Consider the following 25,818-nt stretch of genomic DNA (forward strand, 5'->3'; position numbering starts at 1 on the left):
TTCCTGACTTCATGTTTCCTTTGGCTAGAACTTTATCTCACATAAAACTGTGTTTGATTTATCATGCAAGATACCTATAATGATTAAGATTAGATATCACTTCTTTAATTCCTGATGGGAAACTACTCTAAATGCTAAACATTCACAATGATGATCATACTGTGAAACCCCCAACTTCTTTAACTGACATAAAATAATTAATTTTTACAAAGAAACTTAAAAAAAAAAAAACACAGGGAGAAACTAAAGAACAAAATATATTTTGTTTTTATTAGGTTCATAGATCCCTGCGGGGTATCAACAGATTTCATGGAGTTTAAGAATAACTTATATGGTAAAAGTTAATGAAAGACCCATTGGGAAGAGACAAAGATGATCAAGATACTTTGATCAAGATGATCAAAGATGATCAAGAATGTAGAACCAGAAAATACTAAAAAAAAAACAAAAAACAAAACAAAACAAAAAAACGCCACTGGTAGATGAAAGTGCAGACTTCAGGGAAGGAACTTAAGAATGCAGAAATGCTAACTAAAACAATTTTGGAAAGGAAACACTTTGGTAAAAGAAGTAGATTAAAAGTAACAGAGTGACATTTTGGAAACTGCATAGTAAAAAGAAAAAAACAAAGCAAGAAGGGGAAATTTAAGATCTTGTAAGACAAAAAAAAAAAAAAAGATGAAGGATACACAATTCCATCTCCTACTATAACCTCTTTCCCAAAATAACTCAAAAAAATTAAATGCTGACAGAAAAGGGCTATTTTGAACCTATCATGAATTATAGTTTGTAAACCATTGCAAACCACCACCCCTGCTCACAGAAGTGGAGGCACTAGTTTTGTCACTTTAAAATATATAGTATAAAAGAGAGAACAAAAAATGAGAATCCCAACAATTCAGTTTATGAACACACTCCCTTCCCTAGCCCCCCGCCCCGAAAAAAAACAATGGTAAAACAGAAGGAACTTGGAACAGAACACTTCAAACTTAATTAAATATCCTCAAACAAGCACATGAGAATATGATAAAATAGCTTGAAAAAGAAACTCAAAACTAGAACAAAAATGGACCAAAAAACAGGAAAATTAAGAGACTGTTGATCTCAAAAAAGAAATAGAAAAAAATGACAAAATTATATCAGAAATAAAGATCCCATTACAGGGTACAGAGAGAATAACAGATTCCAATGAAAACATGATAACGAATGCTGAAAAGAAAACAAAGATTGGATGAAGACATGATAAATATATATAATAGAATATTACTTATCCATAAAAAAAGAATGAAATCTTATCACTTGCAACAATATGGATAGACCTAAAGGGTATTATGCTAAGTGAAATAAGTCAAAGAAAAATATGATTTCACTTATATGTGGAATCTAAAAAATACAATAAATAAACAAAACAGAAACAGACTCATAGATATAAAAAACTGATGGTTGCCAGAGGGGAGGGGAATTGAGGGACTGGGCAAAAAAAGGTGAAGGAATTAAGAAGTAAATTGGCAGTTACAAAATAGTCACTGGGATGTAAAGTACAGCGCAGGGAATATAGTCAATAATATTGTAATAACTGTGTATGGTTCCAGGTGGATACTGGACTTATTAACAAGGGGAATCACTTTGTAAGTTATAGAAATGTCTAACCACTATGTTGTACACCTGAAATTAATATAGTATTACATATCAATTGTAGCTGAAAAAAAATTTAAAAAATCTTCATTTTCTCAATTGCAGTTTCCCCTACCCTGGCTTCAATTTTAAAGCCCATCTCTTTTATCCAGCACTTTGCCTTCTGTTCCTTATAAATATGAGCACATTTATCAAATCTAGTTTTAAAATGAAGACATAAAGCATGGCACGTGAATTAAAAAAAGAAAATATAAAGAGAACAAAAATATAAAAGGATCAGCGAGAATGTAGCTGAAATGAATGTGGTTGAAATGGTAAAGAAGATCCAATTTTCTAATCATTAATGTGTCTAAAAAAGATGTACAAGATAATGGAACAGCAATAATATTAAAACCATATTCCAAGAAAACTTTCTTGAAATAAAAGATCTGAATCTACATATTGAAAGAGCTCATTAGATACCAATGGAAACTAACCCACAATAATCAACTTCCACACATATCCTTGTAAATCACTAAAATTTAAAGGGAAATAAAGAATTATCACAAACTCTATAAAAGACCAAATACCTTTAGGGGCAAGAGAATTCAACTGGTATAAGACTCCTCAAAAAAATAAAAAATAAAAAATAAAAAGCACAGTAATAGTGGAAGAGTATTTTTTTAAAAACAAAAAAAATGTGAATCAAAGACATATATAAATTCAAGCTGTCCCTCAAGTCTCAAGGTCATAAAAAATAAAAATCAGCAATTTTAAATTACGAATTCTTCATTCATAAACCCTTCTTAAGGAATCAATCTATCCAAAGTTGAACTTCATCCACTCAAGTATGACTGAGAGAATTTGAGCAAAGACTGACAGTGAGCATTTGTTATGTTTCATTGTAGATTTAGAAAAGTTAGACATGGGTTGAAGAATAAGATGTTATAAAATGACATTTATATTCTGACAGGTAAAAATGGGGAAAGAAGAGAGAAAAGAAAAGTAGAACAGTTTGCTGAATGTTATATGAACAATAGGCTGGAGTTACATGCAATTGGTAGGAGTTAAAGGACACCATTAAAAATTAACAAAACAGTAAAAGATTGAGACAACAGGAACTACAGACAGTTAAAAAGGTATAAATTGAAAGGTAACACTTAGAACAGAGCTAAAGAAGCTTAAAAAGTAGGTGAAAACAATGTTAAATAAGACAGCAAATATAACATATATGATTATAAAAATAGAAATGAGAAAAATTTCAGTTTTATAAATAAATACAAATGGAATGAACTCAGCTATTTTTTTAAAAAAAGATTTAATATCTGGCTCATAAAATAAGACCCCAAACTACGCTATATATGAGAAACACACCCAAAACAAAATGATTCAGAAAAGCTAAAAATAAAGGGCAATGACAGGTACATGAGGCAAATGAAAACAATAAGAAATAAGGAAGGTATGTGTAGGTTGTTGGGGTGTGTGTGTGTGTGTGTGAGATATCTTGATGCCAGACAAAGGAGAATTCAAATTAAAAAGTACCAAACTTATCAAAGAGGAATTTTCTAATGCTAGAAGTCACAATTTACATTGGAGATATTAAAATGATGAATATCTATACAGTAACACTGCAACCTCCTTTATAAAAGCAAAATCCCAAAGAGATGCAGAAATAAAAAAAACAAAACAAAACACAGTAATGAGATCAAGTGAATAAAAATAAGGATATGGAAAACCTAAAAATTATAATCCATAAGAGATCTTTTGGATGTATATCAAACTTTACATCTCAATATTAGAGAATAAACATTCTCACACATACATGGGACATTCACAAAAATGATTATATATTAGGTTATAAAGAGAATATCAGCAAATTCCATAAAGTAGAAATTTTCCCCAACAAATAAAGGTCCAGGACCAGACAGCTTCACAGGTGAATTCTATCAAACACTCAAAGAATATATGTTCTTCTTAAACTATTGTAAAAACTGAAGTGGAAGAAATGCTTCCAAACTCGTTCTATGGTGCAAGCATTACCCTGATACCAAACCAGACAAAGATGTTATGATATCCTTGATGAATACTGAAGCAAAAATTCTCCACAAAACATTAGCAAACTAAATTCAACAATACATTGAAAGGATTATACACCATGACCAAGGGGGATTCATCCCAGGAATGCAAGGATGGTTCAACATCTGTAAATCAATTAATGTGATATGGTTAAAAACCATATAATCATCTCAATAGATGCAAAAAAGGCATCTGACAAAACACGAAACCCTTTTATGATTAAAAAAATAACCTCAAAGTGGGTATAAAAGAAACATATCTGAACATAGTAAAGGGTACATATGACAAACCCACAGCTAATATCATAGTCAATGGAGAAAAGCTGAAAGCCTTTCCTCTAAGATCGGGAACAAGACAAAGATCCCCCCCCACCCATATCACTTCTATTCAACACAGTATTGGAAGTCCTAGCCACAGCACTTAGACAAGAAAAAGAAATAAAAGGCATCCAAAGCAGAAAGGAAGAAGTAAAACGCTCATTATTTGCAAAAGACAAGATGCTATATATATAAAGCCCTAAAGACTCCATCAAAATAACTATTAAGAATAAATGAATTCAGTAAAATTGCAGCATACATAATCAATATGCAGAAATCTGTGGAGTTTCTACATGCCAATAACAAATACTCAGAAGGAGAAATTAAGAAAACAAAACAATCCCATTTACAACTGCATCAAAAAGCACAAAATACCTAGAAATAAATTTAACCTAAGAGGTGACAAGACCTGTATTCTGAAAACTGATGCTTAAGAAAGAAACTGAAGAAGATACAAATAAATGGAAGGATATTATCTTGCTCATGGACTGGAGAGATTAATACTGTTAAAATGTCCTTACTACCTAAAGGACATAAAGGTCTGATACAATCCCTATTAAAATATCAGCAGCATTCTTCTCAGAATTAGAATAATCCTAAAATTTATATATACAAAAGACACTGAATAGCCAAAGAAATCTTGAGAAAAATCAAAGTGGAAGGTATCATGCTCCCTGATACCAAAGTATACTATAAAGTAACAATAATCAAAATTGTAGAGTGCTGGCATAAAAAGATATACAGATCAATGGGACAGAAAGCCCAGAAATAAATCCCCATTATATGATCAATTAATCTATGACAAAGGAGGCAAGGATACACAATGGGGTAAAAACAGTCTCTTCAGTAAGTGGTGTCAGAAAAACTAAACAGATAACATGCAAAAAAAAAAAAAAAAAAAAATGAATTGGACCATTTTTTTATATCATATGCAAAAATTAACTCAAAATAGATTAAAATCTTAAATGTAAGACCTGAAACCATAAAACCCCTAGAAGAAAACATAAGACAGTAAACTCTTTGACGTTACTCTCAGCAATCTCTTTTTGGATATGTCTCCTTGAGAAAGGGCAACAAAAGAAAAAATAAACAAATGAGACTACACTAAAAAGTTTTTGCTCAGTGAAGGAAACCAACAAAATGAAGACAACCTATTGAATGAGAGGAGATATTCACCAATCGTATATCCGATAACAGGTTAATATCCAAAATATTTAAAGAACTCATACAACTTAACACAGAAAACAAACAATCCATTTAAAAAATGGGAAGACCTAAAGACATTTCTCCAAGGAGGACATACAGATGGCCAAGAGATAAATGAAAAGATGTTTAAAATCACTAATCATCAGGGAAATAAAAATTAGAACCACGATGGGATATCACCTCATACACATCAGAATGGCTATCATCAATAAATTGACAAGTGCTGGTGAGGATGTGGAGAAAAGGGAACACTCATGCTGTTGGTGAGACTGTAAATTAATGCAGCCACTGAGGAAAACAGCATGGATATTTTTCAAAATATTAAAAATAAAGTAGCAATAAGATCCAGCAATTCCACTTCTGGGTATGTATCTGGAAAAAACAAAAACACCAACTCAAAAAGTCATATGCATCCTTTTGTTCACTGTACCGTTACTAATAATAGCCAAGATATGCAAGCAACCTAGATGTCCATCAGTGGATGAATGGATAAAGAAGATGTGGTGTGTACACACACAATGGGGTAGTACTCAGCAATAAAAAAGAATGAAATCTTACCATCTGCTACATCACAATAGACATAGAGGGTATTATGGTTAAGTGAAATAAGTCAGAAAGAGAAAGACAAATACCGCATGATTTCACTCTAAAATAAAAACAGAAACGGACTCATAGATATGGAGAACATACTGATGGTTACTACAGGGGAGGGGTTACGAGGATGGGAAAAATAACAAAATAAAATGAAACTGTGTTCTGAGAAGATATGAGCCTCTTTATGACATTTTAAAAATGCATTTCCTCTGGTCCTAGGGGAGCCTAAGGGGACACCAGGCAGACCTTGGGTGATACAGTCAAGAACTGATGAGTGGATTACCAACTCTTGTTTAAAAAAAAAAAAAAAGATTGTAGTAGTTTATAAGTGCAGATAATACATATCAAATAATGCTCTATTGCTATAGTTGTGGTTGTAATTCTAATATTTAATAAAATAAAATCTAAGATTAACTTATGTTTTACCTTTTTTTCCTGAAATATTTAGTGGTTGGTCTCTTGAGAAGCTACAATGGAAAGTGTTACTGCTAACATTTAGATCTCACAGTGTACAGTTGGTCAATAAAAGCTTAAAATCTAATGTCCTGCAATTTATACAGTTTACTCTGTAAAGAATTAAACATTTCAAAAGCTATTAAATATCTACTGCTTGTATTCTGAGTTAGAAAAGGCATTTTGCCGTGAGCTGATGGGGTGTTTTCGTTTTAAAGATAGTACTTAACAAAAGGAAACTGCTGCATCAACAAATTTTGTTAATATGAGTAACTCTGCCATTGATCCAGACTTTAGTAGCAGGAACTTGTTAATAGCAATTATTCAGCTTATGAGTATGTGATCTGAAGTCTTCAATTATCTTTTGAAATATGGAAACTGACTTGAAAAAATGACTGACCTGGAGTTGATTGTTTAAAGTTAAAAACAAATGCACTCAATATCTAGGTCAATAGTCTCTTAACTATAATTCAATAAAGTCAATTTTAAGTATACAATTTATGAGTGTTACAAATACAGTTAAAAAAAGAGAAATATTACAATGTTTTCTGACAATAAAACTAAAAATTATTAATAACAAAACTTAAAAATTATTAGCAATAACTTCCGATTAGAAATAAATCTATTATTTACCCAATTAATAGATAACATTGGGGTAAAAGGGAAATACAAACCAAAATTATAGAATTCCTAAAAAACCATGATAAAACTATAAATTGGTCTATGATACATCAATCTTAAAGATGTGATTAAAGTAAACTCCATAGTCTCACTTTTATCAATAAAAGTGAATGTAAATGCATTAAATTCCTAGCTAAATTCATTTCTAACTCTAATGAGTTCAATTTTAGTAAACTGTATTTGCCTGATAAATTACCTATTTCATCGAGGTTTTCAAATTTATTTGCAGTGATGTCTGCAAAATAGAATCTTATGACTTTATTGTCTGTCTACAAGCCAGGAAGAGAACTGTCATCAGGAACTGACTCTGGCACCTGGATCTGAAACTTCTAGCCTCTAGAACTGTGAAAAAATAAATTTATATTGTTTAAGCCAGGGGTCCTCAAATCCTGGGCTGTGGACTGGTACTGGTCCATGGCCTGTTAGGAACTGGGCCGCATAGCAGGTATGCGGTGGGCCAGTGAGTGAAGCTTCATCTGTACTGGGAGCTGCTCCCCAGCACTAATATCACCACCTCAGCTCCACCTCAGATCATCAGGGATTAGATTCTCATAGGCGCATCGGTCTCTGGTGCCAAAATGGTTGGTGACCGCTGGTAAGCTATCCAGTCTATGGTATTTTGTTATGGCAGCCTGAGCTAAGACACTTTCTTAACATTTCCACCAAAATCAAGAACAAGGAAAGGGTGCCATTCTATCCACTGCTGTTAAGTACTCACTGATGGTATTAGCCAATATAATTAGATAAGAGATATCAATCACAGGTGTTAAGAATTGGAAAAGGAGGGATAAAACTATCTCTTTTTGCAGATGTGACTGTGTACCTGGAAATCTCTAGAAGTGAATAATAAAACTAATTCAAACAAAAATAATTCAGAAAAGCAGCAAGAAATAACATCAACCCACAGAAATTAATAGTCCTCAGATAATCAATAGTCCTCATATAATCAGTAACTGGTAACTATAAAACTTCTATAATTAAAACTGTGAGGTTCTGATACATGGATAGATCTGTGGAATGCAACAGAAAGTCTAGAAATTGATCCAAGTACATACAGAACTTGAGTATATGATAAAGGTAGAATCTCAAACCATTGGGGTGAAGATCAGCTTTACATGCATGATGCTAGGACAAGTGACTAGTCTTCTAGAAAAGACACAATTAGATCTACACTTTATACCATAGAAAAGAATTCCCCCAAATGGACCAGGGACCTAAATATAGCACATAAATGTACTAAAAGAAAATACAAGTAAATTTATCTTTAGGATGTAGGAAAAAGCTTTCCAATTTCCATTTGTGACTCAGAATCCAGATATAATAAAAGACTAATAAATTTACTACATTTACAAAAGTTTGCATGGCAAAAAAATCCACTATAAAAAGCTCCATAAAGTCAAAACACTAGGAGACAAACTATACGAAATTGTTTGCAGCACAGATCACATAGAGGCTAATATTCCTAAAAGACAATAAGGGAATTCTTAATACATGAGAGAAAAAAAGACCAAAAAAACTTGACAGAAAAATGGGCAAATGACACGAACAAAGAGATTAGGGGGAAAATAAAAAATAAAAAAAGAACCTTTAACATATTAAACAAAAAAGTTCAACCTCAATCATAGTAAGAGAAATACAGCTATACTGGGATAACATTTCCTACCTATCACTTGGCAAAACATGGCAACATACCGTGCTGGCAAGGCTGTGAGAAATAGGCATTTTAATGCATTGTTGGTAGAAATGCAAACTGGCACAACGCTTTTATAGGGGAATCTGGCAGTATCTAACAAAGCTATATATAATTTACCTTCTGAACCAGTAATTGTACTTCAGGAATTTACTCTGAAGATACATTTATAAGAATACAAAAACACATATGTGTAAAGTTATTTACCACAGATTCATTTGTAATGGTAAAATATTGGAAGCAATCCATATACCCATACATAAAAGAATGGTTAAATAAACTGTAGTACATCTCTTCTCTGGAGTTCTACGTAGTAGTGAAAAGAATGAGGATGATCTGATGTGGAATGATTTCTAATAGATACATTGTTGGAGGGGAAGAGGAAGGAAGGAGAAAAGAGTATCAATAGTTAAGATTTTGTATAAGAAGGGGAAATAAGAAAATATATTTATATTTGTACAAAAAAGGAATGTAGAAAAGAAAAAACAAAGACTAATGTAATTGGTTAGCTACAAGGGGTTGGAGGAGGTGAGAAGAAGATAAAATGGAGTGTACTGAGGAGGAACATGACCATCTTTTTGTATAGTTTTAAACTTTGAGAAAGATGTTAATATTTCACAGAGTCAACAAAAGAAAAAGAAAATGAACAGAGAAAAATAACTTAAAATGGAATATGAACAGAAGTAAATGAACCAAACCTTATTACAAATGGATAACATAACTACATTGGAAAACAGGAGGTGGAGGAGGAAAACTAGCCTAGGCAAGTTTGAACATGACATTTAAACTATGTTTCCTCAGGTTAAGACTAAACAAATATGAATTCTAGGTGGCAAGCTTCTTTGATTTCGAAGCATAGGTTAGCAATTCTGAAACTATTTTCTGCGTATCATAGCACTCGATGATAAATAAAATAAGTAACTGTTCTGTAGATAACAGGATCTAGTTATCTCGATGTCAGAGTGATTTCCAATATGAAAAGGGAAGGGACAGAATGAACCCTGTGATGTTGGATTAGGATTAAAGTTATCGGTATTAACTCATGGCTTCTAATAAATAGTAAATATAAAAGACATGTGTGTACCTGTATAAATAAGTATGTATATACATATACCTATTTACTAAATCCATCTGCTGAAAGAACATGGCAGCCCACTGGTCTAAACTTAAAGATCAGATATTGATTCCTAATAATGTTTTCCACTTAAAAAGAACCAGGGTGCCTTGAAGAAATGACTGATTTCAGGGCTGGGGCAAGGCAAGTACAAGATAAATTGAGAACGTCCTGTGCCAGACCAGAAGGGAGTACTCAAAGAATGATGAGGACATCATAAAAGAACACAGGAGCTAGCTTGAAGAGGCTCCCACTGGAAATTTGGGACAATCTTAGCATCAAAATAATGGTAAGTAAAGGATTAAATACCATGGACTAACATAAGAATCTGTGAGTCCACACTGATATAAACAAATAAATGTGAGAAGAAAAAGCTCACCCTTTCAGTAGGAAAAAACTAATAAAAATAAAAAGAATGATGAAATTAGAAAATCACCACTTGACAATTATCATAACTGACTCGGACAAGAATCATTAATGGATGCTAAAACTAGTGGGTGCAAGTTTGATGAGTAACAGGGTATTTACATCATTTCAAAGAGTCTTCCCATAAGATATGTATTGATTATGAAGGGATAACATTGCTACAGTGTAGAAATCTGGGAGATATCACCTTAGCCAAGAGATCAACATTAATGTCACCAGTAATGGGACAAATAAACATTGTGTGCCTCCTGATACCATGCACTGAGCACATCACTTCTGGGGGCTTTCCTGCCAAAAGTCTGTAACCTGAAGCTAATCATGAGGAAACATCAGGCAAATCAAATTACAAATTTCCAACAAAATAACTGGCCCATAAACTTCAAAAATGTCAACATCATGAACATCATGAACTACAAGGACAATAAGAAACTGTCCTCTCCTTCTATCTCCAAAGTAATGGAGACTAGTAAGATGTGGCAACTGAATGCAATACATAATCTGAGAATTTATCTTCCTATAAAGGGCATTATTTGGACAATGGGAGAAATTAGAGTAAGGTATGTAGGTTAGTACTACATTAATATTAATTTCCTCTATTTTTAAAACTATTGTGTGGTAAGTAAAGGGAATGTCCTAAACTTCTAGAGAATAAACACTTTTAGTATATAGGGGTATGTGACAACATGTCTGAAACTTACTGTCAAACAGTTTAGAAAAAAATGTGTATGGTGTGTGGAAGGCAGATAAATATGGAGGAAATGGTAACATTTAGAAAATATGGATGAAAGGATATGCGTATTATTAATCCCATTCTTGCAATTTTTCTATTAAGTCTGAAATTATGTCAAAATAAGTAGCTAAAAGAAAAAGTTAATGTATACTAAAAAGTTGCTAGTTTCAAAAGTCATATAGTAAGAGTAAGGAGTAATAGCTGGTATCTCCTATTCTATGAGGCTTTAGCCTAGTGGTTGAGACTGTGGACTTTGCTATTAGCTAGACCTCAGTTCAAGTCTCGCCTCTCCCTACATGACTTTGGGCAAGTTGCTTCTCTGATCTTCTGTTTATCTGTTTTATGGAAATAATGTATAGGATTCTTGCAGAATACCATTGTCAAAAGCTTGTACTAAGAGACACCAATTCCAGAGACAGACTGTGTAGGTTTGAATCCCACTTACCAATTACTAGCTGTATGACCTTGGACGAGTTATTTAACCTCTCTGTGCCTCAATTTTCCCATCAGTAAATGGGGATGATGAAAGTATCTATCTCGAGGGTTTGTATGAAGACTAAATAAGTTAACTGATATAAGCGATTTACACAGTACCTGACACATACCCAGCAAGTACTGCATGCATGGTTATTTTCATTATTAGCCTAAGCCCCTACGGAATAAGAATTCAAAAAATCTTAGCAATCACTATCATTGTTAAGCATGTAATATCACCACTGCAGATTTTTAAAGAGGTTTGGTAGTAAAGAGAAAGAAAATTGATTTTTTTCCTAGAATAGGCAGAAGACCTAGCATGTTACCTAGATAAGATAAACAATACAGAAAGAAAAACTGAAAATGTGAGAGACGCAGAATCATTTATGAAATAAGGACCTCAGTTTTCCTTTTTGTAAATGTCATCTAAGGATTTAACAGCATAACTTTAAAAGTTACTTTAAATGAAACTGTAAGATACTATATACATATATATATCTTTAAATATAAAAATCTGAATACAGAGACACAAAAACTTTTATATTTCTTCTGTAAAATGCAGTTTCCTTTAGTACTTACTAGGCTTTAAGATATTTAGCTTCTTTTTCAGTGATCCACCTACAATCTTCCTTTGCCCCCCAAAAGTTCATTTAAAATGAAATTTTAAGCAAAATACATGAATATACAGAGTAAGGAAAGGTTACAAACAAGCAAAGCCTTTTCTTTTTAATATTTTTAAATTTCACCTTTGGACTAATTATCAACAATATCCACAGGAAAATAATGCTAGTAGATGTCTAATGGACCAATATGAAAATGTCTAAATATTAAGAAAAAACATGTTGCACAGTAGTTTGAAAATATGTATTTGTATATGTATAGAAAAAGTTAAGATTAAAGGTGAATAAATTTTTTTACTTCAATTTCCATCTTTACAGAGCAACTACTATGTCTCAGACACCCAAAATTAAAGAAAAATCAAAAAGGAAAAGTAAAATTGAAGGCACAATGGAATATTCTCATTTCAATCTGCCTAAAAAAAGGGACATAATTCAGATCTAGAGAGCCAATCTTAACTCATTAAACATGTCCTGTCTGTCAGTGAAATGAGTACCACTACACTGAGTTAATTTCACAAAGATGTATAGAAAGTTCAGCAATTTATAATGTAGTTACATAAAATCATAATAAATTCACTTATTTAAGTAATTTTACACATTATTACCCAAAGAGAACAGAAAATAACTGTCCAACTGCCAAGTAAACTATAAGGGCCTTATCAGTTAAAACACATTCTAATGAATTTGATTTAAAAAAAATGATTCCTTGAGAAACCATTTTTTTTTCTTTTCTTGAAAATTCCATATCATTTTCAAGAAAAAAAATCCCTAGGAAAATCAACAGTTATAGACAAAAAAAAAAAACCACAAAAATCTAAGCTTAATACCAAAATAGTTAACTATTTTTATAGGGAAATGCAGCTCACTGGGCCCTCATTTTGGAAGGTGCACTGAGAAAGATGTCACGGAAAAGAGGGAAAAGAGGATTCATTACCATTATCACCAGAATCTTGACGCCTGCAATGTATTTGTTTCTATCCTGTAATTTCTCTGCAAATCTACCTTAACCAGAACATTAAACAACTATTCCTGAATGATCTTCATTTCTCTGTGATGTCAAGATAGTTACCTTTCCAGCACTAACCACAGACTGATACCCAAGTGGAGGACCATGGGTATATGGTAGATGGTAATGGGGGAGCCAAGCTAAAATCCAACAGGAACCATCAGTCTTCTTGACTTTTCTGCTGCTTTCCACTCACCAAGGTGAAGAGAGAATAAGGAAAAACAAAAACAATGGAAATAAGGAAAAGCTGAGGTTTACTGTATACGTACTATACCCCTACTACTGCAAAATATCATTTCGTTTAATCTTCCTGCAGTATAGATGATGACTTTGAAGTCTGGGCAGGGCCAATGACTTGGAGAAAGGACTCTCAGCAAGTAAGTCCTGGAGCTGTGATGAGAATCCAGTGAGCAATTTAAAACCTGTGCTCAAATTTTTCCTATGTCACTCAACCTCTCTGGCAACAGACTATGTCTAAAAAATTAGATCTTAAAAAGATTATAACATTACCCCAGCAAAAAACAGTCACTCTCAACTAGCACTGAATGTCAATTCCTCTTAGAATTTGTCTATCTTAAAATGTTTTCTTGCATTTAGTTAGCTTGAATCAAGATCCAAACAAGGTCCCACTTCACTTTTGGAAGATGTATCTCTTAATGTACGACAGTTTTCTTTACTTCCTCCCCTTTCTTATTTTAAAATGTCATTTATAAAAAGGCATACCTTGGAGATATTGCAGGTTCGGTTCCACCACTGCAATAAAGCGCGTATCACACCAAAGTGAGTTGTAATCTTTTTGCTGGTGGAGAGTCTTGCCTTTATTTTGTAAAAAATGCAACATTTGTGAAGTACAGTAAGATGAGGTATGCCTGTATAGTCTACGGTAGATATAACATGTTTCTCTAGCTCCTTTATTTCCTGTAAACTTCTAAGGGCTTGGTCAGATTGTGGTTTACTTTTCTTCATTGTTGCTATACGACTGCTCAGGTGGTACTGTTTACTCCCTACTGCATCACCTCAGGAGACATTTAATATAAACTTGTCTTATATTAGTGTCATAGTGTTTTCTAGATCCTTAGGTAATCTGAGTTCCTAAAAGCTTATCCAAGACCTATATTGACAGCAATGTGCATGTAATCAAGCTACCAAGTTAATCAAGAGTTGACTGAGAGACAACAGAGGTTATCAATCAGCAGCCAGGGAAGCAGGCCAGGAATTTTACCTCCCATAGATAAGGAGCCAAAAAATAGAGATGAAGGATTTGACCAGAGATGGAGAGGAGGCCAGAGAGTAAACATGATGCTTGAAGAACAAGATACTGGGTTCCAATTACAGTCCTAAAAGACATTTTACACACTGTACCAATAAATGTTTCAAATAAATGCACAGAGAATTCAAGAGTTTTTTATGATGTTAGTTCACCAAAACAGCCTTACAAATTTTTCCACCTTTCTTGATTAAAAGTACTGATCTTTAAGCCAAAGGTTCTCAACTTGACTACAAGGTATATTATACTGGGAAGCATTTGGAATACTGAGGTGTGGGACCCAATGGGTCTAAAATCGGGACCAGGTAAATAGCATTATTGAGAAGTCTTTCCAGGTAACTTTAATACGCAGCCATAATTGAGAACCACTGCTCTTAGCTAAGAACAACAATAGCAGCTAATATTTACAAAGCATTTATTATGTGTCAGGTACTGTTCTAAGCACTTTACATGTACTAGTTCATTTCCTATTTTAAAGTGAGAAAACAGAGAAGTCAGGTAACTTGCCCAAGGTCACATAATAAGCTAACAGCAGAGTAAGAATTTAATACCAGGAAGTCTGGATTCAAAACCCACACCGTTAATCACCATGATATACTGTCTCCTAAGCATGAATTATATTTGTTTTCTTCAACTGCAAATAAAATGATCAAAGAAAAACAAAAAAAATGATATAACTTCCTTCTTCTTAGAAGTCGTAGAGTGGCATTTTGTTGCAAAGGTACCAAACGCAGGCTTATCAGAAAAGTAAATAGACAGGCAAGAACCTTCTCTTCCCAAAAGAAGATTCAAATTTTAGATTTTTACGTTTTCAATAATTTGCCAACCTACACAATGTAGTTATACAAAGTTAAGTACCAAAAATTGCTTTAGTTTTAAAACTCAGGGCAATGATGTATTACATGTGCTTTTTTACAAGAAAATTTCCTACCTATTTCAGTTCTGCTAACTCCAATTCCATTATAAATTCTCAAGTAGTTAAAATGGCATGAATCAGAATCTTCGATGTCGAAGTCACCAAATTTGATGCGCAATCTCTCTCCCATCTTTACCCGGATCTCCCATTCGCAAACGGTGCTGTTGGGATAGGTCTGTGGGTAGTTTATGGACGTAAGAGTTCCACTTTCAGGGCCTAGTACGGTGTGTCCACATCCATCACCTATTAAAAAAAAAGTTAAAAAGAACAATAAATTATTCTTACATCTTTAACTTATACTATAAATAATTAGGATTTTTTGTGAAGATTTAAAAATATGTATGATTCTAGATATTTTATATCACCAATACTCTTCCTTACACAAGATAAAACAGATGACAGTTCTTAGTACATCTATGCACAGGAGCCAAGTGAAGCCAAGTTAGGTTAAAATAATCAATGATTATCTTTACCAATTTGTGAGTTCAAAGAACCTTCCGATCTGAATTAGATTAAAAGTAAACATTACTTGGCAATAAATACAGATAATTCCAATGTTTAAGAGCAGCAATTCATAGTAACTGCTTTAAAGTAAATGTAAACTATAAAAACAAAAGTATGTGATAAGCTTCATCCATTTATTTACAAATATCTTGAACCTCTTCTAAAATCTGAGAAATTGAATTTCTAAAAACAATATAAAGACTATACAATTATTAACCACATTACACACTGAAGGCATTCCTTTTCGAAGGTATTAAAACAATATTTAATAAAGTTTAATTTTCTATTCTACTGAAATTTTACTACTGGGTAATCTCTCTCCGAGAGTCTCATTTTTCCCTATAGAATGAGAAAAATGTAATAGTTTAACGGCTTATTAAAGATTAGGAAAAATAACCTTCGAATCTTGGTAGCAGCATTATTTGCTTCAGAAATTTCTTCAGCAACTGGATATGGAAACCCAGGTAACTTAACATACTGTTTATATTTGCACCCTTCTCTTTATTATAAAATGTTATTTTACTGAGCAGGAGGCATGTTATATTGATAAAGAAGTTTCAGCTGCTGCTTCAACTGTACCATTTAGCATTCCTTAATGATGGATTTCAAAAAAATCTCTAATAGAGAGATGAATTCATCCTTTTAAAATGATAGTGTTTTCTCCTTCAAAAGAGCTATTTATAATCACTTTTTGGAACAGTTCAGTACTTACACAAAAAAACTATATTGAAAATGACACTGCTGGGTTTTAACCTTATGATGGATACAGATGTCTGTAATAGAATTTTCTATTATCTTGATTTATTATCTTTAAGAACAATGTAGTGCTGATATCGTATTAGAACAGATGAAAGCTTTAAAGGTCTATAAATAAGAACTTAATGTAGTATCTAGCAAGTAGTAGTTGGAGAATAAATGTTACTAATGCGATGAATAAGGAAACTGTACATTAACTTATGAAAAAATAATTTCAAACTAGTCTCAAAACTAACTTTAATGAAGGAACAACGCTGTACCTAGATTCTGATAATACTTCATATCCTTTGTTGATAAAGAAATGAAATTTTATTCTCAAATCCATACTTAGTATTGTTACTTAATCTATTTTTAAAGGTTAGTACTAGTAATCTGGCTTCCTAAACAAATGTCATATAAAGCTTAGTTTTTAAGCAACATTAAACTACCTATCTTCTACACCTGCTTTTATCTCCCATATAAGAATAAGCATAGCTGCTCAATAACATAATATATACACATACTATAAAAAAAAATGTAAATTCTTGTTATATATCCGTTGATCTTTTGCAAATATAAAACTTAGAATGGAATAAGTTTAAAAAAAATGTAAATTCTTGTTATATACCCGTTGATCTTTTGCAAATATAAAACTTAGAATGGAATAAGACTCAGAGGCAAAAAAACCACCACATATTTTCCCTGAAACTACCATGAAAATACCTTGAATATCTCTGGTGTATCTCATCTAAATTGAAAACACAGAGATATAAAAACCTCCACTGTGAAAATAAGTGAATTCTAATTAAATAACATTTGAACAATCATTAACATTTTTCTTTAGAGAAAAAACAACTATTCTGAGACAGATTTCTAACATTATGAAACTAGCCTGAAATGTTCTCTTGCTATTGAAAAGATAAAAACCTGCTTTCTGGAAGTGTTTCAATCTTTTAAAGGCAGCCACTGAATAAATGAAATAACTCAAAGTATAAATGTATTTTCTTTAGTAAATAGAAAGTAAGGCAGATTTTTAAGTGACTGATGTGTTGATAGATTTCAAGAAGCCAAGGATTTCCTAATAACAGCTGAATTCATTACTCGGTAATGGCAGATTGTTGTGTTTAATGCATTTCTCTACTATTTTACTTAACATTGTGATTTTAAAATGAACTTTACAGAAGGAGTGCAAGTAGAGTGTTAGGAGTAATTTTTAGATGTCTTTATGTTCATATCTTTGTAGGAGTGTCAATATATACACAAAATGTTCCTTGTCCTTTCCTCCATAAAGCATAATTTCTACAAAAGTTAATGCAATAATTCTACCTGATGAAAAACAGGACTTTTGTGTGCATGATGATGAAAAAAAACAATTAAAATGGAGCTGTCTTTTTCCAGCATCTTGTGTAGGGGGAGGGCACGAACAGTCCACAAGTAATGTGCCAAGAATGTTCTAAAATATGTGATGGAGTTCAGAGCTTCCTCCTCTTGAAAACAAGATACGCACCAGAAACCAAAATTAAAAGAAAGTCTCAAATCTACTGCAATGAACAAGTTTGAATGTTTCATCTTTCAAAGGCTATCTGATAAGTTTAACCTGACTAGATAAATTGCTTAGTTGGTCTGGCCAAATGCCTACTGCTGTGAAGTATATATTTAGAATATTCCAGTTTGAAAAGGGAAGTTGGGCGTATACATACTAACTAGGCCGGCAGTTTTTGAATGTTTTCCTGATATTGCAAAGAAATACATTTTACACTGTAACCCTATACACTCTTGCACGTATATTCCTAATTCACTAAAGGGTCCCCCTCTGCAGTCTCGAAAACACTGTACTAGGGATCCAAAGGATATAATGTTGAATTCTCAAAGAAAGACCCTGTCCTCAATTTTACCCCCAAATTAGAAAATGTGCCCCCAGTTTATTTTTACAGTTCTTTAAAGTCTACTCTACAACAAAACACTTAAAATATAACAAAATATTTTAAAGTAAAACTAAAATCCAGACAGTACTCTTTATCAACAAAGCACCTAATACTCTTGGAGCGATGGTTCTAACTGGGGGGAAGGTCCCCACAGAAGTGATTTTTACCTCCCATATGAAAATGTCTGGAGACATTTTTGGCTGTTACACTGGAGGGGATGGGTGCTACTAGCATCTAGTGAGTAGAGACCAGGAATGCTGCTAAAATATCTTGCAATGTACAGGACAGCCCCTCCCCCCCGCCAGAAAAAAAGACTGATCCATCCTAAATGTCAACAGTGCTGAAGCTGAGAAGCACAAAGGGCAGGCAATTTCAGACAGATCTGGGTTAGCTCTTGGCTGAGGTTCATTTGGCCCAAAAGGTGACTGTTTTGCTCGTTGTGGGTACAACCCAAGGAATAGTTGACCCTCAAAGGTCAACAGTTATACTAAAGAGTTTTATGTTCCCACTTCCCAATTGTTTTTCTTTTCAACATCCCATTCTGCTGCTTCTTTGCCAAGAATCCTGGCATTGGCACAGGCCATGCAAAGACTGGCAGATGCCTTGAAGTTCTCTTCCTCTGTGATAACCATGGCTTTCTCCTTCTTGTAGCATTCTGTATGGGCATGACTGGTCCTGTCAGCTGGGTAGCCAATTTGAGTTCTTTAGCAGAGCTGTCTCCCTTCTTGGGGACCGAGGGCTTCCTGGGGAAAAGGATGAGCTTGGAGTGGTATGCAGTGCTCCTTCATGCGCTGCATGTTAGCCTGCAGGGACTCGGTGGACTTATTCCGCCTCCTCGGATCCACTGAGATCCCAATGGTCTGGGCCACCTTCTTGTGGATGCTGGCCACCCTTAATGCCTCCAAGCTGAAGCCCCTGCCAGCTCACACTTTGGTGTGGTACCTCTCTGTGGGGTATCTCTCTAAGGGCCGGATGAGTCCGGGTGTGGGACGATGTGGAGCGCTTTGGCTTGCTGGGCCTTGCGTCTGCAGATCTTCCATGCCGGCTGCTTAAACCACGTGGCCACACACCACTGCCAGCCCTTGTGGAAGTGGGGCTTCAGGATCATGCCACTTTGGCTGGGTGTCATGCCTGCTCCCTACGTACCTCCTCTGAGGGAGAACAGCCACCAGAAAGGCCAACTTCCAAATTTTTAAAACAAGTAAATAGAATGCTTTATTTTTCAAGTTAAAGGGAAAAAATCCTTTTTATTAGTTTACAGCCCTCCAATAATTTGATTTTTGGGTCCAGAGCTCTTAATGTTAGGGGGAAAAGGGTACAAATAGGGTCAGGAGTAATGGTACCCAATTTTTCTTAGATTTGTATATTGGAAACAATGATCTGTGGCTAGCCTATATTGCCTACTATTCTACTCAATTTCATAAGGCAGAATTGACAAAAAGAGCACAACTATGACTGGAAATATAACTTTCAAAATGAGTATCACAGGAGCAATCCAAATATTCTCATCAACAATGCCAACATCACCAACTCTTTCTCTAACTCCGTCATCACCACCATCAGTCAACTTCCCTTTCTGCTCCTCCCCTAGACTATAACTGACCATAAAGGGTAGAAGCCTGATAATGTAATTTTTGAATTTTATTTCAGTGGAGAAAAAATACTGGAATTTGATCTCACTGCTCCTTTGGCTGCAGATATATCTGGGGAATTACTCATAAAACATGCATTCATTTCCTCTGAAGAGCGTAAGGTCAGATGTGTTAAGCTAGATACAAATTTTGATATTGTTCCAGGAAAATAACTGAATTTATTTTACTATTTGTCCTTAGAGAAAACAGAAAGAACATTAAACATATTTAAATAACAATGAATTAACGCAAGGAACACACGCTTACCTTAGGCTGCTGTAAACTTCAAATCAAGTGGGTTTTTTTTTTTTTGATAAAATTTGTGATACTGATTTCAATTGACCCTCCAGCCACCCCCCGTATTTTAGTCACATTACTAAATAATATAAATTATCTTAATTGTTAAATTACATTAATATGAACACTGTGCAACTTTAAAAAATACTTTCTTTAACAAGAGCAAACAAATGCAGGAAGTTTGCAGAAATATGCCAATACTGTAAAACAATATAACTTTCATTACGGTTATTATAAACTATGAAAGGTTTTTACTTTTCCAGTGCACTTTCAAGGATTATCACTGAACTAGTGAGTCCGACTATACTTCCTCTAATTGTGACTTCTGTCATATCTTATAATACATGTGTGATATCTTATAATCATCTAAAAAAAAGGCATTTAGAGAGTAGAAAAGTGTTCAAAAGAATAACCTGTGAGTCTTAATCCTAGGTTCATTTGGCTACAATATTTTCAATGTATTATTTAGCACTGAATTTTTAAACCAGAAGCACTATATCAGTCCTATTACTGTAAAATTTTAAAAGTTGCATCACTACAAATCTTACATAGTTCGAAGTACTACTTTTAATTTCACTCATTTTAAAAAAAATACTGCATAAGAAGGATATTCATTTAGAGCCTAAAAGAGGGTCACTGGATATTTTTTAGGGAAAAAAAAAAAAATAGCTCTCAGCTTCATTCTTTTTTAAGCCCAAATTTATCTCTGCATGTGTGATAATTTACAAAACTGAATTACATGAAGGAATGTGAGATGTATAAGTCCTCTTCAACCTCCACTAAGCACATACTCAGAATATAAGGTTAAGCAAATGGGCTCTAGCATCATACAATGAATTTAAAGGTCCTACCTACCACTCACTGTGACCTTAAGAAGGTTATGATTGCTAAACCGCAGTTTTTAAAAATGGGGATACTAACAACTCAAACTACATAGGCTAAGAATTAAATGAGATACTGTATGAAAAGACCTAACATGGAGGGCCTAACCCACAATAATGTGCTCAATAAATGTCTGAGGGTACTATTATGGTCATAAAAGACCAGAAAGGCTTTTGCCCATATGTAGATCTTGTGCATCTGGCCACGATCTAACTAAAGAAAAAGAAAAATGACCTGTTAGTTTAGAAAATTTATAGCCACTTTAAAGCTTCAAGTGTGTCTTGTGAAAAGTATAAATCCATGCGAAAGAAATTCTTACTAATCTGCCCAGTGACCTCTACTTCACTTCAGTTACTCTCAAGACCATAACCTGGACTTTGTTTTCGCCATTACTGGAGACTGCTTCCACCTCTGAAATCTCAACAATTTTAAACATCTTACTCTCCTGGTCAGTATCCTGACTTTTAAGCTCTTATACCCACGGCATACTTTCGGTGAACTTGATTTCTTTCTTTTCTCCCCATCTACTAATTTTGTCCTGGCCTAATTTCTTTCATTACTCAGCCTGGACTTCATGTCCAGTGTGTCGACTACACTTAACTCTGGTACCTTCATTTCCTAGCCACTGTGTCATCCTTGGGTATCTGCCTGGCAAACCTTCGGCCCTGGGACAAATGATCTCTCTTTGCCAAAAAACTGAGTATTACTGGAAAAAAAAAAATCACAAAACCCAGGGGATATATGTCATTAGAACAGCAGACCCCAACCTTTTTGACACCAGGGACCAGTGCTATAAGTATCTAATGCCTGATGATCTGAGGTGGAACTGAGATAGTGATGCTAGCATGGTGGAGCAGCTGCAAATACAGGTGAAGCTTCACTTGCCTGCCACTCACCCTGCTGTGCGGCCCGGTTCCTAACAGGCCACAGACAGGTAGCGGTCCACGGCCCAGGGGTTGGGGACCCCTGCATTAGAGAATGCTATTTACCTTTCTTTTTTTTAACCTAGGTTCCAGATAACTTTTTTTGACATATTTATAAGAAACTATGGAAATGGGGGCCTGGGAATCTTTATTTTAATTAGCCCTTAGGTGTTTCTAGAAGGAAAGATGAGGCAGGAGGCAAAGTTACACTGCACAGGGACGAGGAGCAGAGCAGGAGTTAAGCTTTGTGAAGTGGGATAATCACAATGCTGCTGCTGAGGAGTAATTCCCATTTGAGATTTGATCAGTAGTCCTCATCTGTGAGCTCTAATCACAATGGCCACATGCCTTTCTCCAGTAATCTTGAGCTATCCAGAACCAAACAACATAGACAGTAGACAGTGGGGACTGGTATGTGAGCCCAAGTGTGGGATCTGTTGAAGACCGGGGGGGACAGCATCATTGAGATGATGGACTTGGGTGCTTGGGCCGAGTAAGAGACAAGTGAACTTGAAGATGGACTAATGGACTGGGTGAAGGTGGAGGAACTTAAGGCTGATGCCAGGCCTAGTATCTCAGGTACACACTCCACAGTCTGCCCCTCAACAGAAAGTCCTTCACGATAATGTTACCACTGACCTTTCCAGTCTTGTTTCTCATTATTTTCCTATGACACTAGATTACTGAAGGTACCTGAGCGTTCTCCAGGAATCTCAGATGGTGATTAAGAAGGAGGCAAGTAATTACTAGAACCAAAACGAGGGGGCGGTTTATAATGGTGGAGGTAGCCATTCAAATGAAACTTTGAAAGAGAGAGCAAAGGAGTACATTCAACTTGCTGACATTGATTTAGGCTGTTAACTGTCTTTAAAAGACGATCTATCTGACAGGTGGGCACAGCAGTATTTTCTAAGAAGTAGTCATGGCTATGTTCAGAGTTCCAGATGGAGGAGGACTCCTCTCCTCAAGCGGGGTGGGCAGCGAGGGGGTCCAACTCCTGGGAAGAGGGTGGCTGGGAAACACTGAGCGTAGTGGTAGGATCTGAGGAGGTAGGTTCCAGAAAGGGCCCTATCATCATGGGACTGAGAAGCCCAGGCTCTTGAACTACCTGCCAACTGTGGATGGTGATGTGAAGGACATGCAGGTGCCCTGTGACTAACACCAAAGAATGTGCTTGGGGCCAGAGAGTCACTCAATTCACATTTTTTGAATGACAGACATGATGCTAAAGCATTAGAAATAAGGAAATAAATAAAACTCTCTGCCAGTAACAAATATTTAAAATATAGTATGATTAATGGATGAAGAGACATAATGAAAAGTACTATCCGGAGATGAGTGTGGGGTGATGGTTAGAAAACTCTTCACAGAGGGGATGAAACCCAAGAGGAGTTTTGAAGGACAATTAGGAGTTTAGCAAGCAGACATTTCAAGTTGAGAAACGTCATATGTAAAGAGATCAATTCAGGGAATGAGTCAAAAAAGCATAAAATGATACTTTAAAAGAATAAGTTACTGCTGAATTGTATACCTGAAACTTACTGGATTTCGTTAACCAATGTCACCGTAATAAAAATAAAAAATAAAATAGGGAAAAAAACTAAATTATCGTTGAATAAATTTTTTTTTTAATTAAAATAAAAAGTAGCTCAGTCTTACAATGGAACTATTAAGCATGAGGGCCACTGAGATGAGAATAAGTCAGAGAGGAAGGGAGGGACCAGACTGTGAAAAAATTACATATATAATATGTGAAGGAGTTTGGATTGTATCTTATAGGAGAAAAGGGGCTGCTGGCCACACTGTAGTAGTAATTTAGTTCCAAGGGGGCAGTACCTCAGTGCATAGAACCATAGCCCACAAATATTTGCCCAATGACTGGGCAGAGGTGCAAGGCATGGGGCTCAAGGAGAAAGCAGTGGTCCAGGACCAGAGGCTGTCTAGTCATTCCAATAGGGTAGGCTTTTATACTCCCATGCTTTCTTACCTCCTTGCTGTTCTGATCTTGTGAGATCTTTACTCTTCAAATGTCTGCCGTCACTGTGGACTAGAAATCTAACAATCCTTTAAAGCTTACCCACTTAAAGCCACTTTATCAGCAAGGCTTTTCTTACTTCCCTCGGTGTCGTAAGCAGCACTTTGCAATCTGCCTTGGTTATATTTACATATAGTCCAACTTGGAGATTATTTCCCAAACTATAGGTTCTCTGAAAACAATGACAATGTTTTACTCTTCTCTGAATATCCCTGGACTGTAATGACATATGCTTGGAGCTCATAACTGATACTCCTTCATGCTGATAGTTCTTAATGAGAATGATAAAGAATACCAGCATCCTCTCCTTGATCCCAAGCAATTCCATTTGGACTGCAAACTTGCAGGCATCCTACTCAACAAAAACCTTGCAGGGAACTCTGAGTCCGCTCTCCTTAGAAAGCAGCTGAGGGAGCTTGCACCTTGAGGTCTTTTCCACAATTAAAGTAGCTAATTAAAGTTTTTCTTCAAACTACACACCCTTCAGAGTGCAGACTGATCTAGTAGATGATGTTTTAGCAGGCTTTTAAGACCACCTCATTATCCCATCTGCTTCACAGACACAGGAACTAATTAAGTACTACTTTATTTGAATATCTATACATATTTTCTGTCCTCATAGACTATATTGATTTAATACACATAATCTGGAAAATCAGCATGATGTATGTTTCTAAGCTAGTATTTTGAACTGAAATACAGCAGGTCCTCAAATAACGTCTTTCATTCAATATCATTTTGTTATAACATCGATGAGATTCCATAAGAACTTAATACTTGTTTATATCAAGGAGCCTGCAGTAAACTGGGTTTAATTATATGTCGTGGAACCTATCAACGTCTTTGAGGACTTACTGTACTTTCTCAAAGGTCTATTGTGAATGAAAAATTTAATCCAATGGAATAAAGAAAATAAATGTAATGTCAGTTCTGAACAATATAGTAATTACTTCATAAATAATGAACGACTTATAGGAAATTTTTATATTTGAAATTTTCATCTTGTATTTTAAATGTATGCTTATGTGTCAGCCTGTAAATTAATTTTAACATGATATGTCTATAGAACATAACACAAGAGTATTAAAATTACAACCATGGAAGATTATGTAAAGAGATCAATGGTGTGTGAATATGGAAGAAAAAGGGACATAAAAACTATAGGTTGATAGATTAGGGGATACAACTGTGGATAATTATCATTTAATATTTTGTTTGAGTAACGATCATTGTTATCTATACAATATTAAAAAAAAATAAAGTGCTAAGGCCATAAGTTGTTCTAAAATATACTGAATTCATGAGCCACACAAGAAAAATTGTCAAGATGTCTCACTTCATACTTCAATAATCACATTTAGCAAATATCACTAGCTCTATAAAGCCTCTCCTAATCCTAATTTTATGTCATCATTCCACATCTTTCCAACTAATGAGGAAGTGGAAACAGAAACTATCTGCATGCATTCAATTAACGCCCAATGTTACCACCTATATTTTCACATTCCCAGTTCATTTTATTAAGCGTATTCCTAAATTTAACATCTACCTTTACATGCATCTAGCCTATCCATATCATAGTGTAATCTCATTACTTCTTTCTAAAAATTAATTAATTTGTCATTTTAATTCCAGTACTGGTACTTTCACTTATATGAATTTCACTCTTTTAAGGGTTTTTTTTTATGTTCATCTTCTAGAA

At 34.5% G+C, this 25,818-nt stretch overlaps 1 protein-coding gene and 1 pseudogene across 1 annotated transcript in view; both read right to left on the reverse strand.

The window, feature by feature from the left end:
• The window catches only part of DCBLD2 (discoidin, CUB and LCCL domain containing 2), a 77,931-nt gene that overhangs the window by 47,902 nt on the left and 4,211 nt on the right, over positions 1-25,818 (reverse strand). The window contains exon 2 of the mRNA XM_039856912.1: positions 15,200-15,427. Within this exon, the coding sequence (XP_039712846.1) occupies positions 15,200-15,427 (228 nt within the window). The remainder of the gene's footprint in view (positions 1-15,199; positions 15,428-25,818) is intronic.
• Positions 17,038-25,214, reverse strand: LOC120598123 (60S ribosomal protein L13-like; annotated as a pseudogene).

Source organism: Pteropus medius, unplaced genomic scaffold (assembly GCF_902729225.1).
Source record: "Pteropus medius unplaced genomic scaffold, Ma_sr-lr_union100, whole genome shotgun sequence".
NCBI lineage: Eukaryota > Metazoa > Chordata > Mammalia > Chiroptera > Pteropodidae > Pteropus > Pteropus medius.